Source organism: Stenella coeruleoalba (assembly GCF_951394435.1).
Source record: "Stenella coeruleoalba genome assembly, chromosome: 8".
Lineage (NCBI taxonomy): Eukaryota > Metazoa > Chordata > Mammalia > Artiodactyla > Delphinidae > Stenella > Stenella coeruleoalba.
The window spans coordinates 76,850,695-76,874,487 of record NC_137154.1 but is presented as its reverse complement, the minus strand read 5'-3'; the positions used below and the strand labels follow the sequence as shown (position 1 = coordinate 76,874,487).

Here is a 23,793-nt window from a genome sequence, read left to right as displayed (position 1 = left end):
TCTGCCTTTCTAACAATCTCTGAGAAGATGTAGAGGCTGCTGGTCTGTGGAGCATACTTTGAGTAGCGAGGAGATATATGCCAAGAAAAAATAAAAATAAATAAATAATTTCTGGATATTCTGAACGCAGCTACTTTCAAATTTGCTTTAAGGGTATCTTTGAAACATAGATGGACTTTTTCATTGACTTAGACTTAAGATCTACCCTTAAGCCTGAGGGTTATGTTTGGTAATGTTACCTGTGGGTAAGTTAAGCAACTTATAAAAGCTATATTGCTTTTTAAAAATTAGACTGCTCCATAGACAAAATCTTTTTTTTTTCTCTCTTTATCACCTAATCATTCTATAGTCACTTGTTACTGTGTGGGGAAAATAATTTGATTTTAAACACTTGTGGCTATATGTTAGTAGTGAGACAGACTAAATAAAACAATAATTGCAAGTTGTCCTGAAAAGTTTCCCCAATGCTTTCTTCAAATGTGGTTTACTGCCTTATTGATTTATCTAGTTTTTACATCATCTACTATTTAGAGAATAAGTATTTTTCTCCCTTCGTTCAGGAATCCTAGATCACTCTTAATGGATAGGCCTTGGCAGTAGAGAGATGAACAGAAATATTTTAATGTGCTTCAATTCTTATTGAGCACCCCCTGTCATGTCAGAGGTATGATAGTAAATTTAAGAGTGAGCCATGTTTCTAAGTAAGACTTTGGTCTTGTCCAAGTCTATTATTTCCAAAAGGTTCTTAGTTACTTTTCATCACTATTTACTCTGGCAAGGTTTTAATTTTTTCCAGTTAAATAATCAAGTAACTGAAAAATTTTAACCAGTAAACAATAGTATTTCACACCTGTGATGTATGAGAAAGAATGAAAGAAAATTATTTCCCTCCTGGGCTTCCCTGGCGGCGCAGTGGTTGAAAGTCTGCCTGCCAATGCAGGGGACACGGGTTCATGCCCCAGTCCGGGTAGGCCCATGAGCCATGGCCACTAAGCCTGCGCGTCCGGAGCCTGTGCTCTGCAACGGGAAAGGCCACATCAGTGAGAGGCCCACGTACCGCAAAAAATAAATAAATAAATAAATAAAAATAAAAAAATTATTTCCCTCTGTTAGAGAGTACAAATAGGAGCTTCTATATGCTTTTGACTTGCAATTTAAACAATTGTTTGTATATTTTCCTAGAGTGAGAGGCATAATATTTGTGAAAGTGGCAATTACTAGTATACTTTAGATATGGGTACTGCCATTATCTCAAATCACTGAGATTTTTTCCCTTGTAAGATAACAGATTTTTGCAAATTATCAATTCTGTGGGATAAGTTCTATGACTCTTGCTAAAATATTGTCATAGTTCACTTATGTAGAATGATTTATATATATATTTATGAGGCTTTTACTACTGAAAATTTTGGCAAATTATCTTGTTTGAGAGAAATTAAGTATTCTCAGAACTTAAGTGTAAGAAGTAACATTTTGAAGTGGTGCTTAGAAGAAAAAGATTCAAATTCTCCCTTTTTTCAACTTCTAATTGGAAATCAATTAATACAATATATTTTGATCAGTTTGTAACCATGGTTAGCAAGAAATGTCCATGTCCAAGGAGGATCCCAGGAGTTAGAGAGTTCCTTCATTTAGAACTTAAAAATGTCTCTAGTCCATCCCTTCTGAACATGGAGAAGAATTCTGGACATAAAAAATGTTAAGTGTTTCTAAATTCTCAAGATCTGAAATAGTCCAACTGAAATTTCTGCTTGGAAAAGACTAATTATGAATAATGAAACAAACTGTAAACTAAAGCTCTGGCAAAACAATAGACTGAGATATTCTAAAAAAAATTACGGTTACAAACACCTAGCAGTACTGGATAAAATAATCTAAATGATTTTAACGTGGTACTCAATTTTGCAAAAAATAAAAGGGATTACCATTTGCCAAAAGCAAAGAAGTTAAAAGACAGAGTATACCCTGAGAAACGATGCTGTGGTTACCCCAGTGATTATGGATCTGGGTGACCAGGAGGTTGGAGTCTAATGTCCATGTGAGATGGAGAAAAGCTAAGGCCTTGGTTCCAGATGAGGCAGTGTTGGAACTGAGACATCCCTGTCCGCTGCATAAAACCAGGACCCTTATTTTAGTGAAAAGTTAGACTAGCATAATATGCCATCAGCACGGAGTGAGAACAAGAAACTTTGTTAGTAAGAGGAAAAGGAACCTTCCCCTAAGAATTTCATTCGTTGGGCCTGAACATCATGTGACTCTATTATTGCTTTTGTTTTTTACACTACCTAACTGACCTAGAAATCTTCAAGTTGAAAAATACTCCGGCTCCTAGAAGAGTAAAACAGAAAGGCATTCTGAAAGTGTAGTACCAACTATCTAGACTGCCAAGGATTTTCAGGAAAACAGCAATCCCTGCTAAAGATATGCTCACTATAATACATAACGAAACACACAAGGAAACAATCAACTAAGAACAAAAGTTAGCAGCCAGTACAGTCCATGAGGGAGAGTTAACATGAGACATAACAGCAGTATTGGATCCTTAATAACTTGAGATAATATAGCAACATGAAAGAGAATATATAAAATGGGTATGTATAAAATGTTGACAGTATAAAAAGAAGTTAAACCCTAACAAAGAATGACTTATTTTTAAAAAACAAATAGAAAACCTGTAAGTGAAAAATATAATTTTGAAATGAAAACTCAATGGAAAGATTAAAAATGCAGATTAGCCATAGTATAATCAATGATAATACCTAGAATGCAGAGACATAAATAAATGGAAAATATAAACATTATTGAGCTAAGAAACACGAAGGTAGGAGTTCCAGAAGGAGAAAATAGAGAGAATGAGGGAGAGGCAACATTTGAATAGATAATGGATGATAATTTTCCAGAAGTGATTCATTCTCATGTTTATGAAGTACAAGAATACTAGTGTGATACAGAAAAATAAACCCATTTAAATGTATTATATTGAAATTGAAGAACACTAAAGATAAGAAATATAAAAATGAACCAAAATATAAGAGATTCAAATGAGTGAGTTTTAAAATTTAGAATAAGAAAACATACTCATAGTGTATTTTGATACCCAGTGTATTGATACCCAGTGTATTTTGATGTGTAACTTATAAGAACTATGGTTTTTCTTTTACATGAAGCATTGTTTACTCTCTAGTTATTAATGTAGTTTTTAATACAAAGTCAGTGCTCCATTGCTGGTAGTATCTCTTTAAACATGGATATGGACAAAAAGGGATTCCAAGGGTCATTAAATCATGGTCTCAGGAGAAACCCAAAGAGATTCTTAATTGTATACTTTAATTCATATTATGAAACAAAAGTGACCTTTTAAAAAATGTTTTAATGGGTCATGGATCTTTTTAAATTTTTATTGACCTCAGGATGGTTTTGGATGAAACCCATCTATGAGCTCTAGGACCCAGACTTTGAACTCTTGATTTAAGAGAGGTAACCTAAGGTCAGAGACCACAGATAAATAGATTTCCCCAACATAGCCTTCTTTTCTCCAGGCAAAATAAAATATGCTTGAATTTATTTATGTATTAAAAGGGAATGAAAAATTCAGACTGCAGGATAGAAAATGTTTTCTGACATTAACTGCTGATAGAGTACACGAATCCCTTGAAAAAGTTTAGGATTGACGTTAGAGTATGGACTCAAGCCTATGAATCACATTACATTTTTATGTGCTTGTTATCCCTCCATTATTTTTGCCTCCCTATGTCTGATAAATATGTCTATTCAAACATCCGTTTTACTTTTTGCTCACAAATCTCTTTCTACCAGACTGTATGCCTCTAGTCCTTCATTTGTCTACTCTTGGCATAGAATCTAGCAAAGAGAAGGTGTAAATTAATTTATTCCTCAACAAAGACATTATCCTCTCATCAGTATTTATTCTAATAAGGAATAACGTGGTGCCAGCTCTTTTCATAAAATAACATCTGAGTCCTTTAAGGAAGACAGAGAGTGAATGTCCACATAGAAGGAGATACCCAGATCTTATATTCCGGCTGCCTGTCCACTTAGATTCACCTTCTTCTGGGGGATCTGTCACTAATTACTATGCCACTACCATGCTGCTCGCCTTTTAGCTCTAGCCCCAGACTCTCCCCTTCAAGTTCCTTCTGCTCACCTGAGATGAGGCTGTATCTTTATCAGTACTTGTCAAATGCTTAGGAATAACCAAAGATAATTAACATACAGAGAAAAACTCCTGGCTGGCTATAACTGTCTTTCAGCTCATTTGTGGAGTCTCCTAAGGACTGACCCCTGCCTAACCCCAAGTTTTATCCAGCTGGCAGAGAGTATTCTTCCCTCTCCTCCTCAGACCATCCACAGACAATCTAGCCCTTAATAGTCAGTGTTCCATAAATTGGGAGATTGGGACTAACATATACACACTACTATATATAAAATAGATAACTAATAATAATCTGCTGTATAGCACAGGGAACTCTACTCAATACTCTCTAATGGCCTACATGGGAAAAGAATCTTAAAGAAGAAGAGTAGATATATGTATATGTATAACTGATTCACCTTGCTGTACACCTGAAACTAGCACGACATTATAAATCAACTATACTCCAATAAAAATCTTAAAAAAAGTTAAAAAAAAAAAAAGTCAGTCTTAGCCCAGATGGACAAAGGAATACCACCCTCCTCCCTTTATCCAGAGTAAGATGTGCCTCTCAAACTCCATTTCTTTTCCTAGGATCTCCTTCTTTCCTGGATCATTGACATTAGGTATGTCTACTCTTTTAAGCAGAGATCCTACCACCTACCCACACAGGTATGGCTTCACTCTCTGACCCATAGGGGCAGTTACCTTAGAACACAGCCACTCAGCAGCAGTATAAGGGATTTCCAAGTAAAATCAAGGACTCATTTCCTTATAAGAACACATTTATCAAATGAAAAATAAAATCAATCAAATAGAGTATGTGTGATATCATGATTTCTTATGATATCACAAACATATGTAGTGGTTTAGAATTCAGAGGGAATCCTAGTATCTATTATGTCCTTTGAAAGAAATAGCATCTATAACCATAAAGCAAAGACTTGGACCTTGGTTAAGGGTATGCAGTTTGGAAGCTGCTGTGCTAGCCGGAGAAAAACAAGTGTAAAAATCACCTTTGGATCCGCTTTCCCTTCTTCATTTAGGAATCAACAACTCCTCCAGCTGTCATTTGGATTAATGGTGTGTCTCTTTTTTTTTTTTTTTATATACCACATATTCTTTATCCATTCATCTATATTTTTTCTTAACATCTTTATTGGAGTATAATTGCTATACAATGGTGTGTTAGTTTCTGCTTTACAACAAAGTGACTCAGTTATACATATACATATGTTCCCATATCTCTTCCCTCTTGTGTCTCCCTCCCACCCACCCTCCCTATCCTACTCCTCTAGGTGGTCACAAACCACCTAGCTGATCTGTCTTTTAATTGACCACTTTGAAGTTCTGTGTTCTGCATGACAGAAACCATCTATTTTGTTTCTAAACCTCCCCTGGCTTGAAGTAATCAACATCTGCTGATAACAATTTATTATCATGAAACATCTTTTTTAGAGGTCCAACACCGTAGGTTGTGGAGTTATTTCCAGATGTGCTGAAATGCCCACATTTATTCCGTAACATAATGTTTGTTTACCTCTAGGAAGACATTGCATAACTTTTTTTCTCTAGACAGTTATGTTCCTTGAGTTACAAGAGGTAAGTTGACTTCATAAGGCAATTCATCTTTGCCTCTTAGAGAGTAAATCATAAAAGGAAAACATTTTCTTGAGTCCATTCTTGTTTTTCTCCCTCTTTCATAAAAAATGCTGAATGTAATTGGAACCAGTTGGATAAAATTACTGTTTGTGATTGCTCTTTGTTTAGGAAGCTTCTGCTGGCTTTCAGGACATGAAGTGCTCATCTCTATGTCAAATTTCAATTAAACTTTGGCATCTAAAACTTGGTATGCTGTTTAAGACCCTTAAGATATTGGAATGGATTGAATCACATTTCTTATAGAATGTCCTTTTGGAGCAGCATATAGAAATGAATGTCACAAATACCGAAACAACACGTTAGTTGCAATCTAACTATTCTCACCCTAATTCAGGTAACTCAGCCAGAACAAAGAGGAGCAGGGGTATTGACTAGAGTTATTTACAGGTCAGGGCGAGTTGCTGTTTCTGTAGAGGACTAATCTAAAGTATTTGTGTATATTTTGGGGGACTAACATTTTTTGAATACCTACTCTGTAGCATGTCCTCTTCTAGTTGTCATACAAATGTAATTTGCTCTTCAGAGCAGCCACCTGGATATTTTTAATGTCTATTTTATAAATGACCATGCTGAAGTTTAGAAACATTGAGCAATATTTAGAAAGTTACACAGCTGGAAAGTTGTTGTCAAGTGGACAAAAACCAATACATTTTAGGTAACGCAGGCTGGAACGCATAAACAGAAGGGCTGGCAGGTTGCACAGAGTCCCCTAATCTCCAGGCATCCCATATAATCATGCCTGTGCCCGGCACAGCTGGATACGTGATGGGTGTCCTCTTGGAGAGCACACTCACTTCCTTCTCCTCTATCTTTTCATAGGTACTTGAGAAGCCACAGGTTGGCTCTGATCTACGGCACCAAGATTCCTGAGCTGTGCTCCTTTTATCTAAGTTATTCTCTGGTGAGGGAAGAAGACAGGAAGAAAGGTTATAATAGCAGTAATATGTGTGTTTCACTTCTACCTCTTCTTTCTATTGAAATCTTAGTCATCCGTGAAGATCAAGCTTTATATTCCACTAATTCATTAATCTGTTTATTCATTCATCTTTGTTGACTTATATGATTTTGTCACATAATAATAAAAATAACAACTAGATTTATTAGGGATTTCTATGTGCTAGGCCCTCTAAGTGCTTTATATGTACCTCATTTAATACTCCCAGCAAATCTCTGTTTTACTGATGTTTTAATAAGAAAGAAAAAAGTAAAAATATACCACAGCAAAGAGAGGTTAAGTGATTTGCCAGGGATTACACAGCCAGTAGTTGACAGAAATGAGAAGAAAGAAAGGAAAGAAAGAAAGATCCTATCACTTATCTAGACACAGTGAAACTAGATTTTGAAAAACTGTCAATCTTTGTCACCAAAGGAAGACTGTGAATGCATCAAAACTAAGTAATCTGTAAAGTACTTACTAATTTTAGCAATGGTCCACAAGCTGATCATGACTCTTTTAAGATTACAAAAGAGGAAGCTTTCTTTTACTCTTGATTTCTATCATGTGGATGAAATTGCTTCTTTGCTATGAAACAGGTTGTATTAGAAAAACTGACCTGACTCAAATGGTAGTGTGAAACTGGATTTCATTGCAGGATTTGCGTACTTTGTAAAGCATTTTACATATCTGAAAGTATATATTGCTAGAAATCAATTACAGCATGGATAGTTATGTTAAGATTGATTGCCTTTTCAAGGCAGATTTCACGTTTCAGTTACAGAAACTCTGGTTGCAGCACAAAGAACATTTTGTCCTGACATGTATGGGTCAGCACAAAACCCTTGCACAAAACTGGGAAGAGTTCTCTTCATGGGAATTACTAACAAGATTATCTTGAGAATTATAATAGGATTTGGAAATGACATGATTTCTAAAACTCTTTTAAAGATTCTTTTAGGCAGTTTAAACTGTTAGAGATAAAACTTATTTTTATTATTACTATGTTAAACTCTCTGAAACAGAATTTTGCATTGAATAGGTTGAAGGGTGGCAGTAGTTGCTATGAAAAGCTGATTCCTGGGCACTGTAAGAATCTTCTCTTCTCTCCAGTAAAATGTTTTCTGCAGGACCCCTTTTCTTGGAGGGGCATTCAGGGCCAGACACTGTATTTCGTCTTGAAGAAAACATTAATTTCTTTCAACAAATATTTGTTTAGCTCCTTTGATGTGCTTAGCACCGTATTTGGGAATCACTGTTACTGTATTTCATAGAGTCCAAGGTTGTATCAATTTTAACCTGTCCTGATGTTTTATATGCCTTTGAAAAACAAGAAAAAAAGTACTGTATCAATTATATTATACCTTAGATTTTTATATTATAGCTATTGAAATAGATCTTTATACTTAATTAAGTGTAGGTTTGGGTCACATATAACTCTTACACACATATGGAAAAAAAAAGTCTAAACAAAATAAATTTAGTTAAGGTATTCCTAAAGCTTCTTCATATTCAGAGATGAACTTTCCTGAGTCATTTTCAACTCAAAATATTTGATATCTATGTTTCTCCACACGGTCTTGTCCTTTGTGCCAAGAAGACATTGGTGATGCAGCATTTCTTTAAAGAATCCAAAGAACCATGATAGACCAAAAGCTTTCGGTGCTAGGCAGTTAAACTGACTTTGCAATTACATAGAGCTAGACTATTTTGACTTAGCAGTTCCTGAATGTTGCTGAACAAATCTGATTCGCCATCGTTCCCCATGTACGATCCACTCTCCCCAATACACATATGCACATACACACATGTATTTGTTTCTTAGGCTTGAAAGGAATCCTTAGCTACTGTTTCCAGGATTTATTTTCAAGCCACTGTCATCCATTCTGAAACTTTGGAGCCATTGCTTTTAATGCTTGTACATGCACTGCTAAAGGTAAACTGTCATGATAATGACTGACACCAACTGGCAGCACTGATAAGACATGTTCTATTCCAGAGAAGTTAAAGTGGGAGAATTATGTATCCTAGAATCAATGAAATTTGGTGTTTGGTGTGCTAGAGTCAGGGTAAATGAAAGAGGAGGTGAGATATGAAAGATTACAAGGGAGACAATACACTTTATTATCTGTCCGGAATTTGAACTTTATTCTCTGACTTTAAGACACAGATAAGACTATGCCAGTCTTTTGCCTTATTTATATTAGCTTATTTGATCATCACAGCAAACTTGTGTGATGGGTAATATTGTTTCTACTTGTAAATGAGGAAGCAAGTTCAGAAAGGTTAAGAATTGTCTAAGAATTTATGGCTCTCAAAAATCTGAGCCTGTACTTAAACTCCTATTTGACTGTTTTGTTTGTTTGCATTTGACCCTCACTGTCTGAACTTCTTCCCCTCACTGGAATGGCAGCTCCTTGAGGGCGGGGATACAGTCTATAAACTAGCATTTGGTAGGGACTCAATAAATGTTTGCTGGATGAATACAATGTCTTCCTTATACAAAGTGGAAGGCCAGTAGATTGGCCTTATCTCTAAAATTCTTTTCTCTTTGGGCTTCATACAGTTTTGTGAGACTTTGCCTTTAGGATACCATGTTTTCATCTTAGCCTTTTCAGAAATACTACAGTATTGGAGTTTTGTATTCTTGCAGCTTAGGTCATTTAATGAATTCTAAGAGCTTTGTGATATATCTGCTTGATCCCTAAAATTGTGCTTGTCAAATATTTTTAAATAATCCTGCAAACAAGAAAATATAAATATAAACCATTTATTTTTTTATATTGTGTTGATAGAACACTCATGGAGATTAGTCTTTTTTGTTTTTACTAAAATGGCAACAGGAAAGGTTCTTGTCTTTTTATTTAAATTAAGTTGAAAAAGTTTGTGAAAACTGAACTTCCTGTGACCAAAGCTCATTACATCCCGAGAAGTCTTAAATACTTATATGAAATAATCCAACTTAAAATTGAGAAAGTGAGAAAAGAATGGTTAAGTAAAAATGATTTTAAAATTACATGTTAATGATATTGTAACTTTGATTTGGATCACATTGTGCAGGGCAAAACTTACACATTTAGTTGATTTTCATGGTAATCTGTCTTCTAGAAATTAGATCAATTATTCTCAAATTGTATTGCAATCCACCTTATGCTCAGACTTAGGCATTATCCTCACTTTCTTACATGCAAGAATTTGATATACCCTCACTAGAAAATTGCAGTGAGATATTATTAAAGGAATAGTGTTGCACATCGACTGATGTAAACACAGAAAAAATCAGCAGCCTCTTGTCTAAACATGTACACCAGATGATGGGGATTAAAAAATGTTTTTATCAGTGGGTTGAGAATCTGGCTATATATTAGAATTACCTGGATAATTTTTAAAAATATAGATTCCCTAATAATTACGAGAGTTCAAATAAATCAGTATTTCTGGGGGTTATGGCCTAGGAATAATATTTTTAAAAAAATTTCCCTAGTTGATTCTAATATGTAGTCAGGTTTAGAAACTTATTGTTTCAGCTACTTTAGATTCACTATGAAAACCAGAGTTAGGAACTAAACCTAATTTCAATCAAGAAAACCATTACAGTGTATTCATCCATGCAAAAATGTGAGACTGAAAATCATTTTTCCGGCTTCCCTGGTGGCGCAGTGGTTGAGGGTCCACCTGCTGATGCAGGGGACGCGGGTTCATGCCCCGGTCCGGGAGGATCCCGCATGCCGCGGAGCGGCTGGTCCCGTGAGCCATGGCCACTGGGCCTGCGCGTCCAGAGCCTGTGCTCCACAACGGGAGAGGCCACAGCAGTGAGAGGTCCACGTACCCCCCCCCCAAAAAAAAAAGAAATTCATTTTTCTACCTAAGATCCAATGATTAGTTATTATCAGATAAATTGAAAAATAGTATATTTTAATTCAGCAAATTCTCATCAAATACCTGCTATACACAAGATGCTATTCTTGATATATTTTAGGAGCATAAGTGATGAGATAGGAGATATGCTTGATAAGATGTCAAGAGAGTAACATGTTGTTTTATGAGAAAAACTACCTTTCCAGTTTGTTTCTTAAATCAAAACATGATGCAATAATTTTATATTTAAATTAGAGGAGAAAGTAATTTATTTAAATTTTATTTTTATCTTAATGTTGACCTTCTTTCTGATTTGAATTATCTGTATTTTCAGAAAATATAGAGGAAGTTTGTCCTTTTTAAATCATCCAAGATTTTATGGCGTAAAATTTTCCAAAAGGGTGAAAATTTTGCTATTGAAGAAGCTTATTATCACTTAACTGGATTTCTTTTTCTGAATATTATGAGGTTTTGTAAAACTTTCTTGAAATTCTGCCTCCAGTGGAATAGATAATCTTGATGGTCATCCTGTTTCAAAACAACTAGATTCTGCATAAAATATAATTTATATTTCTGTGCTTGTAGGAAGCAAGGGAAATCTTAACCCAACCCCTGTATGCAAACACGAACATGCACAAGTCATAGGCTTCTATCAGAGTAGCAGTGAACTCTCTTGAAAGGTGGAATTCCATAAATAAGGTGCTAATGTCAGCATCGTGGTTAGGAGACTCTGCCTTGGACCTGGTAATCCTCAATTAATCCTGGTCCTCTGGGTTCTCTACAAATTGGTAATCTTTAATTGTGAGTATATATTTAATTTACCTTAGATACACAAGAAAACAGCCATCCTGAGTGGGAGTCAACAGAAATAGCAAGCAAGGTATAAAATCATTAAAGACTTCAATATAAGGATTAAAGTTAAGAACATAAAATTACTTTGTTTGAACTGTATAAAGACATAAAGATGGAATCCCAAAAGAGAACAAGCACAAGAAAACTATCAAAAATGAGCAAGCATATTTCTAAAAAAATTTTATTGGGATATAGTTGATTTACAGTGTTGTGTTAGTTTGAAGTAGGTGTACAGAAAAATGAATCTGTTATATGTATACATATATTGACTTTTTTAAGATTCTTTTCCCATATAGGCCATTAAAGAGTATTCAGTAGAGTTCCCTGTGCTATATAGTAGGTCCTTATTAATAATCTATTTTATATATAATAGTGTGTATTGATCAATCCCAATCTTCCAGTGTATCCTTCCCCCTTTGCCCCGTGGTAACCATAAGTTTATTTTCTGTATCTGTAACTCTGTTTCTGTTTTGTAGATAAATTTATTTATAACCTTTTTTTAGATTTCACATATAAGTGATATCATATGATATTTGTCTTTCTCTGAGCAAGTGTATTGAAAAAAATGACAAGACAACAATACAGCTTTCAGGAAAAAAAAAAAAAAAACTATTGAAAGAAAAGTATCAATGGACCAGAGTTATTCATGGAAGATTAAGTGCAGCTAGTAAGAGAATTTATAATTTGGGAGATAGATATTAAAAAGTTTCTCAAAATGTAATACAGAAAGATAAGAAATGTTAAATGTGAGAGAGGTTAAGAGATATAGAGGCTAGAATTGGAAAGACCAGTTTACATATATTCAAAGAACCATAAGCAAAGAAGAAAGGGAATGTATTTAAGAAACAATTAGAAAAATAATGGCTAAGTTTTTTGCAGAATTGATGAAAGATATGAAGCTACAGAGAAAGGAGCCACAACACATATGAAATAAGATAAATAAAAAGAAATTCACACCTAGATACAAGGAACTGCAACTACATTATAAAAAATTTATTTAAAAAGATCTTATAAGCAGCCAGAGAGAAAAATACAGATTATGTACCAAAGAAAGAGAATTTTCTTCCAGCAAACATCTCAACAGTAAGAATGGAAAGCAGAAGATAAGAGAATTATATATCCAAAATCATATTAATATTCTGTACTCAGAAACAGCCCCTTTCAAGAAAGAGTTTAAAATAAAGACATTTTCAGGGAAAAAATATAAGAAGAATTTATTACCAACACACTTACATGAAAATAACTTGTAAAGGATATACCGTACTTCAGAAAGATGGAAACTTATCCTAGGAGGATGGTCTGTGATATTAAAGGAATGAGAGCAATGAAATTGATAAACACGTAGATAACATTAAATAATCATTCTCCTATAAAATAGTTATGTCTAATTTGTGTTTTTAAAAAAGGACAGAACTAAAGTACTGAACAGTTTCATGTAAACTGGGAGAGAATTTTCAGACTTAAAAAATTCTAGAGTCCTTATGTTGCTTGGGAAGGGGTGGGGCTTAAATTAACTACATTGTAAAATTTCAAAGGAAGTCCATACAAGAATAAAAATAGAGTATATAACGGTACAAATCGGGGAGGGAAAATAAAAAGAAAGAGGAAAATGAATGGACAGAGAACTGGAAAAAAAAAAAAACAAGAAAAAAGCCACCTAGAAAAGAAAAATAGGATAAATTCAAAGCAAAAGTAAGATGGTAGAAACAAGTTCATATGTATCTGTTAAGATAATAAATATAAACTGACTAAATTCACCAGGAAAAATTCCCAGAGATTTAGAGAATAGATTTTTCTTAATCTAGTTATTTTTCATTTAAATATGAGACATACCTGAAAAATAAGGACATGGAACACTGGGAATCAAGACAGGAACAAAGATGTATCTGGCAACACAAAGAGAAATATTGGTAGGTATAATAACATCAAACGAAACAAATGTTTTAAAACAAAAATCATTAGTAGGGAAATAGAGGCAACAACAAAATAATAAAAGATATAATTCACCTTGCAGGTATTGAAGTTAAAAATTTGCATACCCATCATAATGTAGCCTTAAAAATATAAAAGTGAAAATCAAAGGAACTGTAAGAACAACACTGACGAATCTGTCATCATAGTGAGAAATCTCAATTTTTGATAGGTTGAGCAAATAAAAACATTTAAATAAGGAAAACTTGAAAGTAAAATTATCAAATATTATTTATTGGACATATATGGGACCTGGCTGTTTAAATAATATCCACTATTTCTCAAGCACATGTGAAACATTAAAATTTGTTGAGATAACTTTATGGTCTGACACATATAAATATTACTAAAGAATATATATCTCATAGAAAGACTATCTGATCATGATACATTTGAATTAGAGATGAGTAACAAAAATAAACTGTTGCCATCAACTTGAAAATGTATATATATAAATATATATATATATGTATATAATATATATATATACACACACACTCATACATGCACACTTCATGGAGCAAAGAAGAAATCATAATAAAAATTTTAAAATACTTTGAAATAAACTACAATGAAAATAGCAAATTGTAATAGTGGCAGTAGGATTGGTGCTTAACCTTAAATGTTTAAATTAGAGGAAACAAAAGCTAGCAAATATTTTTATTTTGATAATGTTATTTTTTTGTGTGTTTATTCTCTTCTGTGCTCTCTCTTTTCATAATTGAACACTTAGCTAATGAATAAAATTAATCTAGTTATTTTTCATTTAAATATGAGAGATACCTGAAAAATAAGGACATGGAATAAAATTGAAATACAATAAAATAGTGGAGATCAACAAATCCAGAAGTTTATTATTTTCAAAAACTAAGAAAGTAGAAAAGGCTGGTGAGACTTATCCAGAAAAGAGAATTCACAGATAAACAATATTAAGCATGAAAAATAGATATATTCACAGGTACCTGAAAGATTGTAAAAAGTGATAATATGGAATGATAGAACATAATAACAGTTATCAGAGGTTGAAAAGGTATGATAATAGGCCAAATTTATGCCAACAATTTGAAAATTTAAGGCACAATGTTCAATTTTTAGAATAATAGAACATATCAAAATTGACTCAAGAAGATTATATAAAAATCTTCTCATAAAAGACACGCTCAGAGAGTTTTATAAATAAAACAAATTTCCTAAGGATAGATCACTTCAATCTCACACAAACTCTTATAGGGAAACCACTGTAACCATGATACACAGTCCAAAACGAGTATAAGGAAAGAAAGTTATGACAATTTGATTCATCAGCATAAATGTAAAACTTTCTAAACAAAATATTAGTAAACCAAACCCAGCGGTTTAATTCTAAGTAAATAATCTATTTAATTCATCAGATCAATAAATTGAAGGAGAAAAGATAAGATATATGATCATCTCAATGAGAAGTGAAAAAGCATTTGATGAATTTCAGTATTAATTCATAACAAAGCTCAATAAAATAGGAATATCCCCACATTTACATGAAAATATTCTGACACATTTCTTTTAAAATTCAAGAGCAAGACATTGATAACCACATCACTGCTTCTATACTGTGTCCTGGAACCTTAATAAGCACAGAAGAAAAGAGAAAGAAATAAAAATGATAGGCTTATAAAGGAAGAAATAAAACTGCCATTATTATATAAGTATTGTAGCATTATTTATAACAGCCAAATCAACCTACGTGTTCATCAATGAATGAATGGATAATGAAGATGTGGTGTATATGTTTAATGGAATATTATTTAGCAGGATAAAGAAAGAAATCCTGTCATTTGCAACAAGAGGACCTTGAGGGCACTATGCTAAGTAAAATAAGTCAGGGAAAGACAAATATTGTACTGGTATCACTTATATGTAGACTCTAAAAAAAAAAATCAAATTTATAGAAACAGAGTAGAAAAGAGGTTGCCAGAGGATAGAGGGTGGGGAAATAGGCAGAGGTTGGTTAAAGGGTACAAACTTTCAGCTATAAGATGAAAAAAGTCTGAGTCTGAGAATCCAGTGTAACATGGTGACTATAGTTGATAACATTGTATTGTATAATTGAAATTTGCTAAGAAAATAGAATTTAAATATTCTCATCAAAATAAAGTAAAGATAAATATGTAAATATTCACATATGGATATGTTAATTGGATATGTTAATTAACTAGATGAGGGGAATCCCTTCACAATACATATGTATATCAAATCATCACGGTGTACACTTTAAATATCCTATAATTTTATATGTCAGTTATACCACAATAAAGCTGAAATAACAACAACAAAAAACCCCTGCCATTATTAGCATAAGATTGTCTGCATAGTAAAGCCCCCAAATTCTGCAGACACATATTACAAATAATAAGAGAGTTTAACACATTGTTCTAAGATCAACATATAAAATCAACTACATTCATTTATATTAGCAATGGGCTGTTAGAAATTACAAAAATTACTATTCACTGAAAAAAACAATACTTAAGACATCAGTAATAAATCTAGCCAAAAATGTGTATGCTTTAATGGAATAAAATTTAAAATTATACTGAAAGATAAAAGGTTGTTCATGTAAATGCAAATATACTAAACCATCTTCACACATATTAAAACTTGATATTTTAATGATGTCAGCTTTTTTCCCAAATTAATCTATAAATTAACTGTAATTTCAAGTGAAAATTGCAAGATTTTTTCTTTCCAGAAGATTGACAAGTTGATTCTAATATTTATACATATGTGCAAATAACCAAATTATAGCCAATGTCCTGAAGAAGAATCATCTGGAGGGACTTATCAAATATCAGAATACATATTAAGGTTTTAATAATTAAGCTGGTATGACATTGCTGTGATAATAGACTAATTGATTGAATTAAATTTATATGAAAGAGGTGGCTGGGCAGATCAATGAGGAGAAAGCTGATTTTTCATTAAATAGTGATAGAGAAATTGGATATCCATATGGGGGTAAAAAAGCAGAAATTGGATCTCTACTTCACGTCCTACAACAAAAATCCGCTACAGATGAATTTTTAGAAGCAAAACATCTGTCTTTGTTTTCTTCTAAAAATTTTAATGACTTGGGGTAGAAAAAGATTCTTATGGCACACAAAAAAATCACAAAACATAAATCATAAAATTAATAAATTTAATCTATAAAAATTAAGAAACTCTGCTTACCAAAAGATACCATAAATGGAAAAGGAAGACAAGATTACAGACTGGAAAAAGCTACTGACAGCATATAATATACATGACAATATATAAATTCTCTAAAAAATGGGCAAAGACATACACAGCTTTCTCACAGCAGCAGAAACACAGATGACCAATAATCATCCTTAGTCATATTAATAATCTGGAAAATGCCAGAACAATCACAAAGAGATACCATTTGACATCCACTAAATTGGCAAAAAGTAAATGAGCTCGATAATATTAAGTACCTATGATGATGTAGATCAATGAAACCCTATACCCAGCGTGTAGGAGTATACATCAAAGGGAAGCAACCTTGTTAGAAAAAGAATTTGGCAAAACTTAGTAAAGGTGAAGATGAGAATACCATATAACCCAACAATTTCACTCTTTGGCATATACCTAAAGCAGTGGTCTTAATGTTGTTCAGGTTGGTTACCCTAAAAGAATGTTAACATCTGAAAGTTTTCATCATATGTAATTGCCAGTATATTGTGAAATTAATGTTTATAATTAAAATGGATCCATTACTTTTAAAATTGTATTTTTATCACCATTAATTTAAAAATATATATGTTCTTGTCACCATCAATTTAAAAATATATAGGTTCTTTAATTAAAAATTGTTACTTCCTTTTACTTGAAATCATACTTTTACATAACTTAACTATCATGTCACAACATATTTTTTGAAGGCTTTTTATTGATGATCCTATAAAAGTTTCCTGAAACAAAAGAAAATCTATGTAAAATTTTTAAATTAAAAAAGTTATTCTGAGTTATTATTACAATTAATAATTACAACAACAACAATAATAGCTAACACAGACAGCATTTCCTATGTGCCAGGTACAATTCTAAACATTTTTTACGTATATTAACATATATAATTTTAATTTAATTTACAGTTTTTATGTATATCATTTAATGCTTACAATAATCATAAAAGGAACTTATCATCTGCACTTTACAGATGAGGAATTTGAGGCACAGAGAGATTAAGTAACTCTCTCAAGATTTCACAGTTAGTTAAGTCTTGGGTTCAGGATTGGATTCTAGACATTTTGGCTCCAGTTTTCAGATTTTTTTTTGATCAAAACTTCATATATTTTGATCAGTACTATTACAGTTTATTTTTTCTTTACTAACGACTAGAAATGCATCTTCTAAAAAGATGAATGGGGACTCTTTCGTTGCCCTAATTAAAAAAGGCTTAGTTTGAACTTGGGGACATTTATTTAATGTTCAAGAAGCCTTTACACCTTAGGGCAATGCCAAGAATGAATGAGAGTTGTGCTTTTCCTTTGCAAAGTGAGAGAGGGGAGATTGTGGAATGAGCGGTGGGAATGATGAATCAATATGACTAATTGACTACAAGAGTATTCCGAGGGAAATCTAAGGGAAGTTTTAGAAAAGAGTACATATAGATATGGAGGATTTGAAAATAGATTTCAGTAAAACTATTTCTGTCCTTGCACCTTTTGCAAAGTTGTTGTGTGCTCCATGGGTAGGGGTGCTCCAGTTTAAAGACAGAAACCCTAGAGCAGGGCTTCTCAAAGTGCATGCCCAGCATCACCCTGCAACTTGTTAGGAATCCAGATCATCAGGCCTTACTCCAGACTGACTGAATCAGAAACTGAGGGTGGAGTCCAGCAGCCCGTGTGGTTTTTATTTTTGTTTTTTTAATGTGCAGCCTGACTTTGGACCGTTGTTCTAATTGCCATAGACTCTACACAGCTCTCAGGGCATGATGCTATTTTGTGCTATCGTTATGGTTTCACCCAGTTGAAAGCATCACCATTGTAAGATAAAGTCCAATTTTAAAGATCTTAAAATGTAAAAGAAATGGGTGTCTTTGATTGAATGAAGTATTGCCTTGACTTGCCTTGCCAGAAAGTTTGTCCTATGTGAAGGAAAGAATTGTGGCTTCCTCCCCACTGTGTTCCTCTCACCCTTCAGTACTTAGTTATGTGGGAGGTGTTGAGTAAAGACTTGCTGAGTGCACATCAACATTAGGCTGCTTCGTTTATTAAATGTTCTCTGGGTTCTTACTTTTCTCTTCCCTTTTCTGCCCGGACAAGAGCCTCATCCTGAGGAAATAGTAGATGCTCAATAAACATTTGTGGATTCATTGACCAATTATGAAAGGAGCTGTAGGCTGGTGTCAGGAATTGGAGTCAAGTAGGAATTGAGAATTTGGTGGTGTCTTTACTTGGAAGAAGGGAAATAGCCACTGCTTCTATTCCTGGACAGTGAGAAAGGGGACAGTATCCTTTGCTGTGAGAAATATGGGGTTAGAGTCAAGAGAGAAGTCTCTGATTAACCAGTATTTGTCTCTGCATTATCTGAACTCATGCTGTTTGACTTTTTTCCCCTTGTATCTTCACTAGTGTATAATCTCAGTGAATGTGAGACTTGGAGACCCTTTCTACTATATTCCTAGTACCTAGAATGGCACCTCTCTCAAAGCAGACAATCAATCAATATGTTTCGAATAAACAATTGAATAATGTGTCAACTGAGATTTACTAAAGCCTGAAAGGAGTTTTGATGTGTGGAAATTTTTTACAAAATTATTGTTTTAATTTTATTAATTTACGTTGAGTTGCAAAATTTAAACCCTAGTGTTTCTCAAGCTTTTGTTTTTAAAAATATTTATTTTATTGTTATAATTGACATATAATATTATATTAGTTTCAAGTGTACAACATGATTTGATAAGTATATATATTGCAAAAGGATCACAGTAAGTCTAGTTAACATCCATCACTACAGTTACAAATCTTTTTTTCTTAAAAATCTATTTTTTTTAGCAACTTTCAAAAATATAATACAGTATTATTGACTATAGTCACCGTGCTGTACATCACATCCCCAGGACCTATTTATTTTAGAACTGGAAGTTGGTGCCTTTTGATCCACTTCACCCATTTGCCCACCCCTCACCCCCCTCCAGTGGCAACCACCCGTCTGTTCTCTGTCGCTATGAATTTGGTTTTCGTTTTTGTTTTTTGATTCCACTTATAAGTGCAGTAGCCTGTGTTTTAACAAGCTCTGCAGGTGATTCTAATACATGCTATATTTTGAGAGCTACTACCGAACAGAAAATTTTACCCATGTGCCCCAGAATATACATACAGGAATGTTTGAAACATTGTTTCTAATATTGAACAATTATGCAACATTACTGAGAAGAAATTGTAGGCTGCCTGTAGGCCTGCCAAGTTTGAAAACAAATTAACAGCAGAGGGTATTAGCAGAGTGGAACCACTCAACTTCCCTCACATTAGATTCCTGATGGGGGTGCTGGGTGCAGGGGAGTTCCTTGGACCCTGGCAGTGTGAGCATGGATAGACATTCTCCATTTCTATAGCTCCATTCAGTAAACAGTTTATGTTTGCCCTCTATTCTCAGGCCAGGCCACCTTTTCCTTACTCTAAATGTACAAGTAGAAAGTGGAGTAAAGAAGGTAAATACTTAATATGAACCTAGCAGGGCATCCCTAGGCAAAAGCGTGAAGAGGCCTGATCTACTCTCACCTTCGCTCTCCATCTTCTCCACGCTCACCTCCTCCTAGGCTGTGCTTCGCTTACGCTTACTCAGTTATGCCAGAATCTGTCTCTCCTCCCATCCTGTCCTCTCTCCTCCTCCCTCCAGCTTCATTTCCATATATCTCATCTTCACCAACCTCCCTCCATTCATATTTGACTTTTAAAATTCATTAATTCAACAAATGTATGGTGAACACCTGTTATGCAGTGGACTGTGTACTAGGAACAAGAAATTTAAAAGGTGAACGAGACATACATGATGTTGGCTTATGGAGTTGAGATTTTACTTATGAAGATAACCAATTATCAGCTTTAAAATTCTGTAATGTTTTCCTACCAAAAGTCTAATCACCCTTCCATTCTCCTTACAATTAATTTTCCTGATACATCCGCCCCCTCCTGTAGGCACATTTGGACGAACAGAGGCATCATAGTATCCTCCGCATTTCATACAGCATCTGGTCCAGATGAAACCCTCACTCCATGTTTAACGACTGCTTGACTCAACGTGTTCTTGTCCTTATTCCATTCCATTCTCTTATTCCATTCCAGTCTCTGTTGTACTACTATTATTATTATCAGTTTCTAACACAGCACTGTGGAATAGAACTTTCTGCAGTGGTGGAAGAGTTCTATATCTGCCCTGTCCAATATGTCAGCCACTGGTATTGAGGTCTTGAAATGTGATTAGTGCAACTGAGAAACTGAATTTTTAGCTTTATTTAATTTTAGTTAATTTGAATTAAAACTTAAATTGCTACGTGCGGCTAGAGGCTACCATATTGGACAGTGCTGTTCCAACACCTTTACACAGGCTAGTTTTCCAGATTCCTGGCTGAGGGCACTTTAATGAAAAACATACTATGGGGGAGGCATTGTCTTAAGCATTTTACACCTCTTAGTTCATTTAAACCTCACTATAACCCTATGAGGTAGGGTTTATTGGACATCCTTGCAGTCTAGGATGACACGTTTAAAATAGAATTCCCTCATAATGATGACTTGAATCGTGCCACTCAGTGGGAGAATCAACAGAACATGTAGGATCTTATTTGGAATTGACCTTCTTTAATTTTGTTCCTATTTATTTTTAAATTTTCTTTTGTTTCCTTGGAAAGATAATCTCAGGTTTAAGCAAGTTTTACATGTTGCTTTGTTGTCATAAGACTGAATGTATACACAAAAAGGTGGTTTTTTTGTTTACATAGATTTTTTTATGAAGTTATTATCGATGTGACCTTTTCACATCGATGTGACCTTTTCACTTGACCTTTTCAAGTGGAGTCTTTTATCATAAATACCCAGAAGGCACAGCCTATTTTTATTTTTCCTCTGAGCCACCTCAGATGCTCAGCACATCCCAGCCCATCCTCTCCTTGCCTCTCCTTCAGGACCCACACCTACTCCCCCGCTACACCCATGGTCACACAGCATACCTTGAAGGCTCCAACTGCACCAAATTTACCTCTCCCAGAGACCACACCTCCACCCACTGTTATCCCTGTATAGATTAGGAAATATAAGCCGACATGTCTAAAGTAACTTTCCCAAAGTCACACATAGGTAATTGTCAGACCTGGGATTCAAACCCAAGCAGTCTGACTCCAGAATCTATATTCTAAATTCTTACTCTCTACCCTCAAGTAAGATATTTTTAATACCCACTTCCAATATCATAATCCAAAGAGTCAAAAACAAGGACAAAGGCACATTTCTTACTACATTTCAACTCAAAATAGTAGGTAGCTGCCTACATACGGGTATGAATTGCATTATTTTATTATGCAAACTAGAATTTTTGGTAGGAATATCTGGGACAAAATTTAAGCCACTTATTCTAAAATTTCAGGTTGTACAGAAAGAAGCATTTTCATGAAAGGAGTAAAAAGGAAAGAGAACAGAGAAAGAATTTTAAAACACATGATTTGCAAAGGGATTTACCCTGGCAACATTTTGGGCCTCAGGATGAAGTCATAGCTTCTTGAATTTAGGGAGTGCCCCAAAATGACCATTACTAAATATATGACGGCTCATTCACATCCTAACAAGTCCCTTGAAATTGGGTGATCTCCCCTGGTTTCTTCCCTTCCTCTTTGTACCTTTTCCTTTTTCAGTTCTTTATTTTTAAATTTCTTACTTTTCTTCCTCTTCCATGACCTGACCTATCCATTTTCAGGAGGGTTAGAGGAGAAAGAGAAATCAGAATTAGGAACCACTCATAGTCCAAGCAGATTTGGAATTTTACATCTCAAGATGTTTATGTCACCACAGGTTCACTTCACTCATCTTGGCAACTGAGGCCATATTTTTGTGGTGTTATGGTATATCTTAGACATTTGTGAGGTGTGCCCCAAGCAACTCAGTAATAACGAGAGTTAAAGGACCAACATCTCAAAGGAATTTGCTTTTTTTTTTTAATTAAATTTTAAGGGACTTAAGGTAATCCCTAGAACCCCCTGGTATTGACATGCCTTTTCATATGTTTTCCTGAGTGGAAGAGAGAGAGGAGTGAGGCTTCTGTATAACCCAGGCTGTACCATCTATATCCAGTCCAAGGAAGCTTCTCTCCCTTTTGATATCCACCAGCTCAGATGTAGAGTGGAAGAATAAAGGGGTGAGAGCCACTGATTTCGAATGTACTCAAGAGTCTGCATGAAAGTTAAAAGAAAAAAAAGGGGGTGGTCGTTCTGAGTAAATAAAAGAGTTGGCATGAAGCTCATGCATATCATTTATGAGTGCTCATCTGAACCTAAATGAAAGACATATTGAATGTATTTGTAAATGAGTTTGATCCTTTACTTTTAGCCTATGGTGTATCAGAAACAACAAATGAGAAGGGGGAGACAGCACTTGAGACTTCTTACTTTTCTGTCAATTACTTTCAATTTGCCTAACAGATTTATATCAAAAAAGATGAGTTACTCAAATAGAATATTATTAGTGTAGGAGGAAAAGTCCCACTTATAGCATTGATATTTTATTGGCAGCATGGTTTAATCGTTGACATTTATAATGCTATCCTTGAGTCATCAAAAGAAACTTAAATTGAGCATTCTGAACATAATTTAAGAAAGGGGAGATGTATGCAATGCATTTTAGAAAGATTTTAAATCTAACATAATTAACAAAAATGTTCATGCTATAAGACGTGGGTGTAAACTGTAATGTTCCCTTATGTGGATTAGTTTGTTGATGCCAATCAAATGCAATCTGAGACCTTACTATGGGACAACTCGATATACTGGCTTCTACAGACTGACTTCCTCCCTCCTTCTCCAACATCATCTCTCCTCACCTTCTTCCCAATTCTTGTGCTGTCACAATAAATGTACTGATACTTTTGACTGCTGTGCCTTTCTTTAGACTATTCACTCTGCCTAAATTACCCTTATCTCCTTTTTTATCAGGCACACCCCTTCAAAGGCTCCTTCCCTGAACAGTCCTCTCCACCCCAGGCTGGAATTGCTTCACCTCAGAGCTCTTGTCGTGTTCTGAGCAGATCTCTTTCATTCCTTTTACAATACCATAGTTCAGTGCATCTGCTGTATGGGACTTTTGGATATTCAAGGGCAGGGGCTAGGGCTTAG

The 23,793-nt window shown here is 34.3% G+C and overlaps 1 protein-coding gene across 5 annotated transcripts in view; it reads left to right on the top strand.

Moving 5' to 3' along the window:
• TRPC6 (transient receptor potential cation channel subfamily C member 6) overlaps positions 1-23,793 on the top strand; it is a 116,494-nt gene that overhangs the window by 2,210 nt on the left and 90,491 nt on the right. Inside the window, exon 2 of one of the 5 annotated variants that reach the window (XM_079930598.1) lies at positions 4,748-4,825. The exons of 3 other annotated variants lie outside the window; for them this stretch is intronic. In XM_079930598.1, the coding sequence (XP_079786724.1) occupies positions 4,782-4,825 (44 nt within the window). In that variant the 5' untranslated portion in view covers positions 4,748-4,781. Of the gene's footprint in view, positions 1-4,322; positions 4,826-23,793 lie in introns of those variants that run through there. One more of the 5 variants, XM_079930597.1, reaches the window with a different exon arrangement.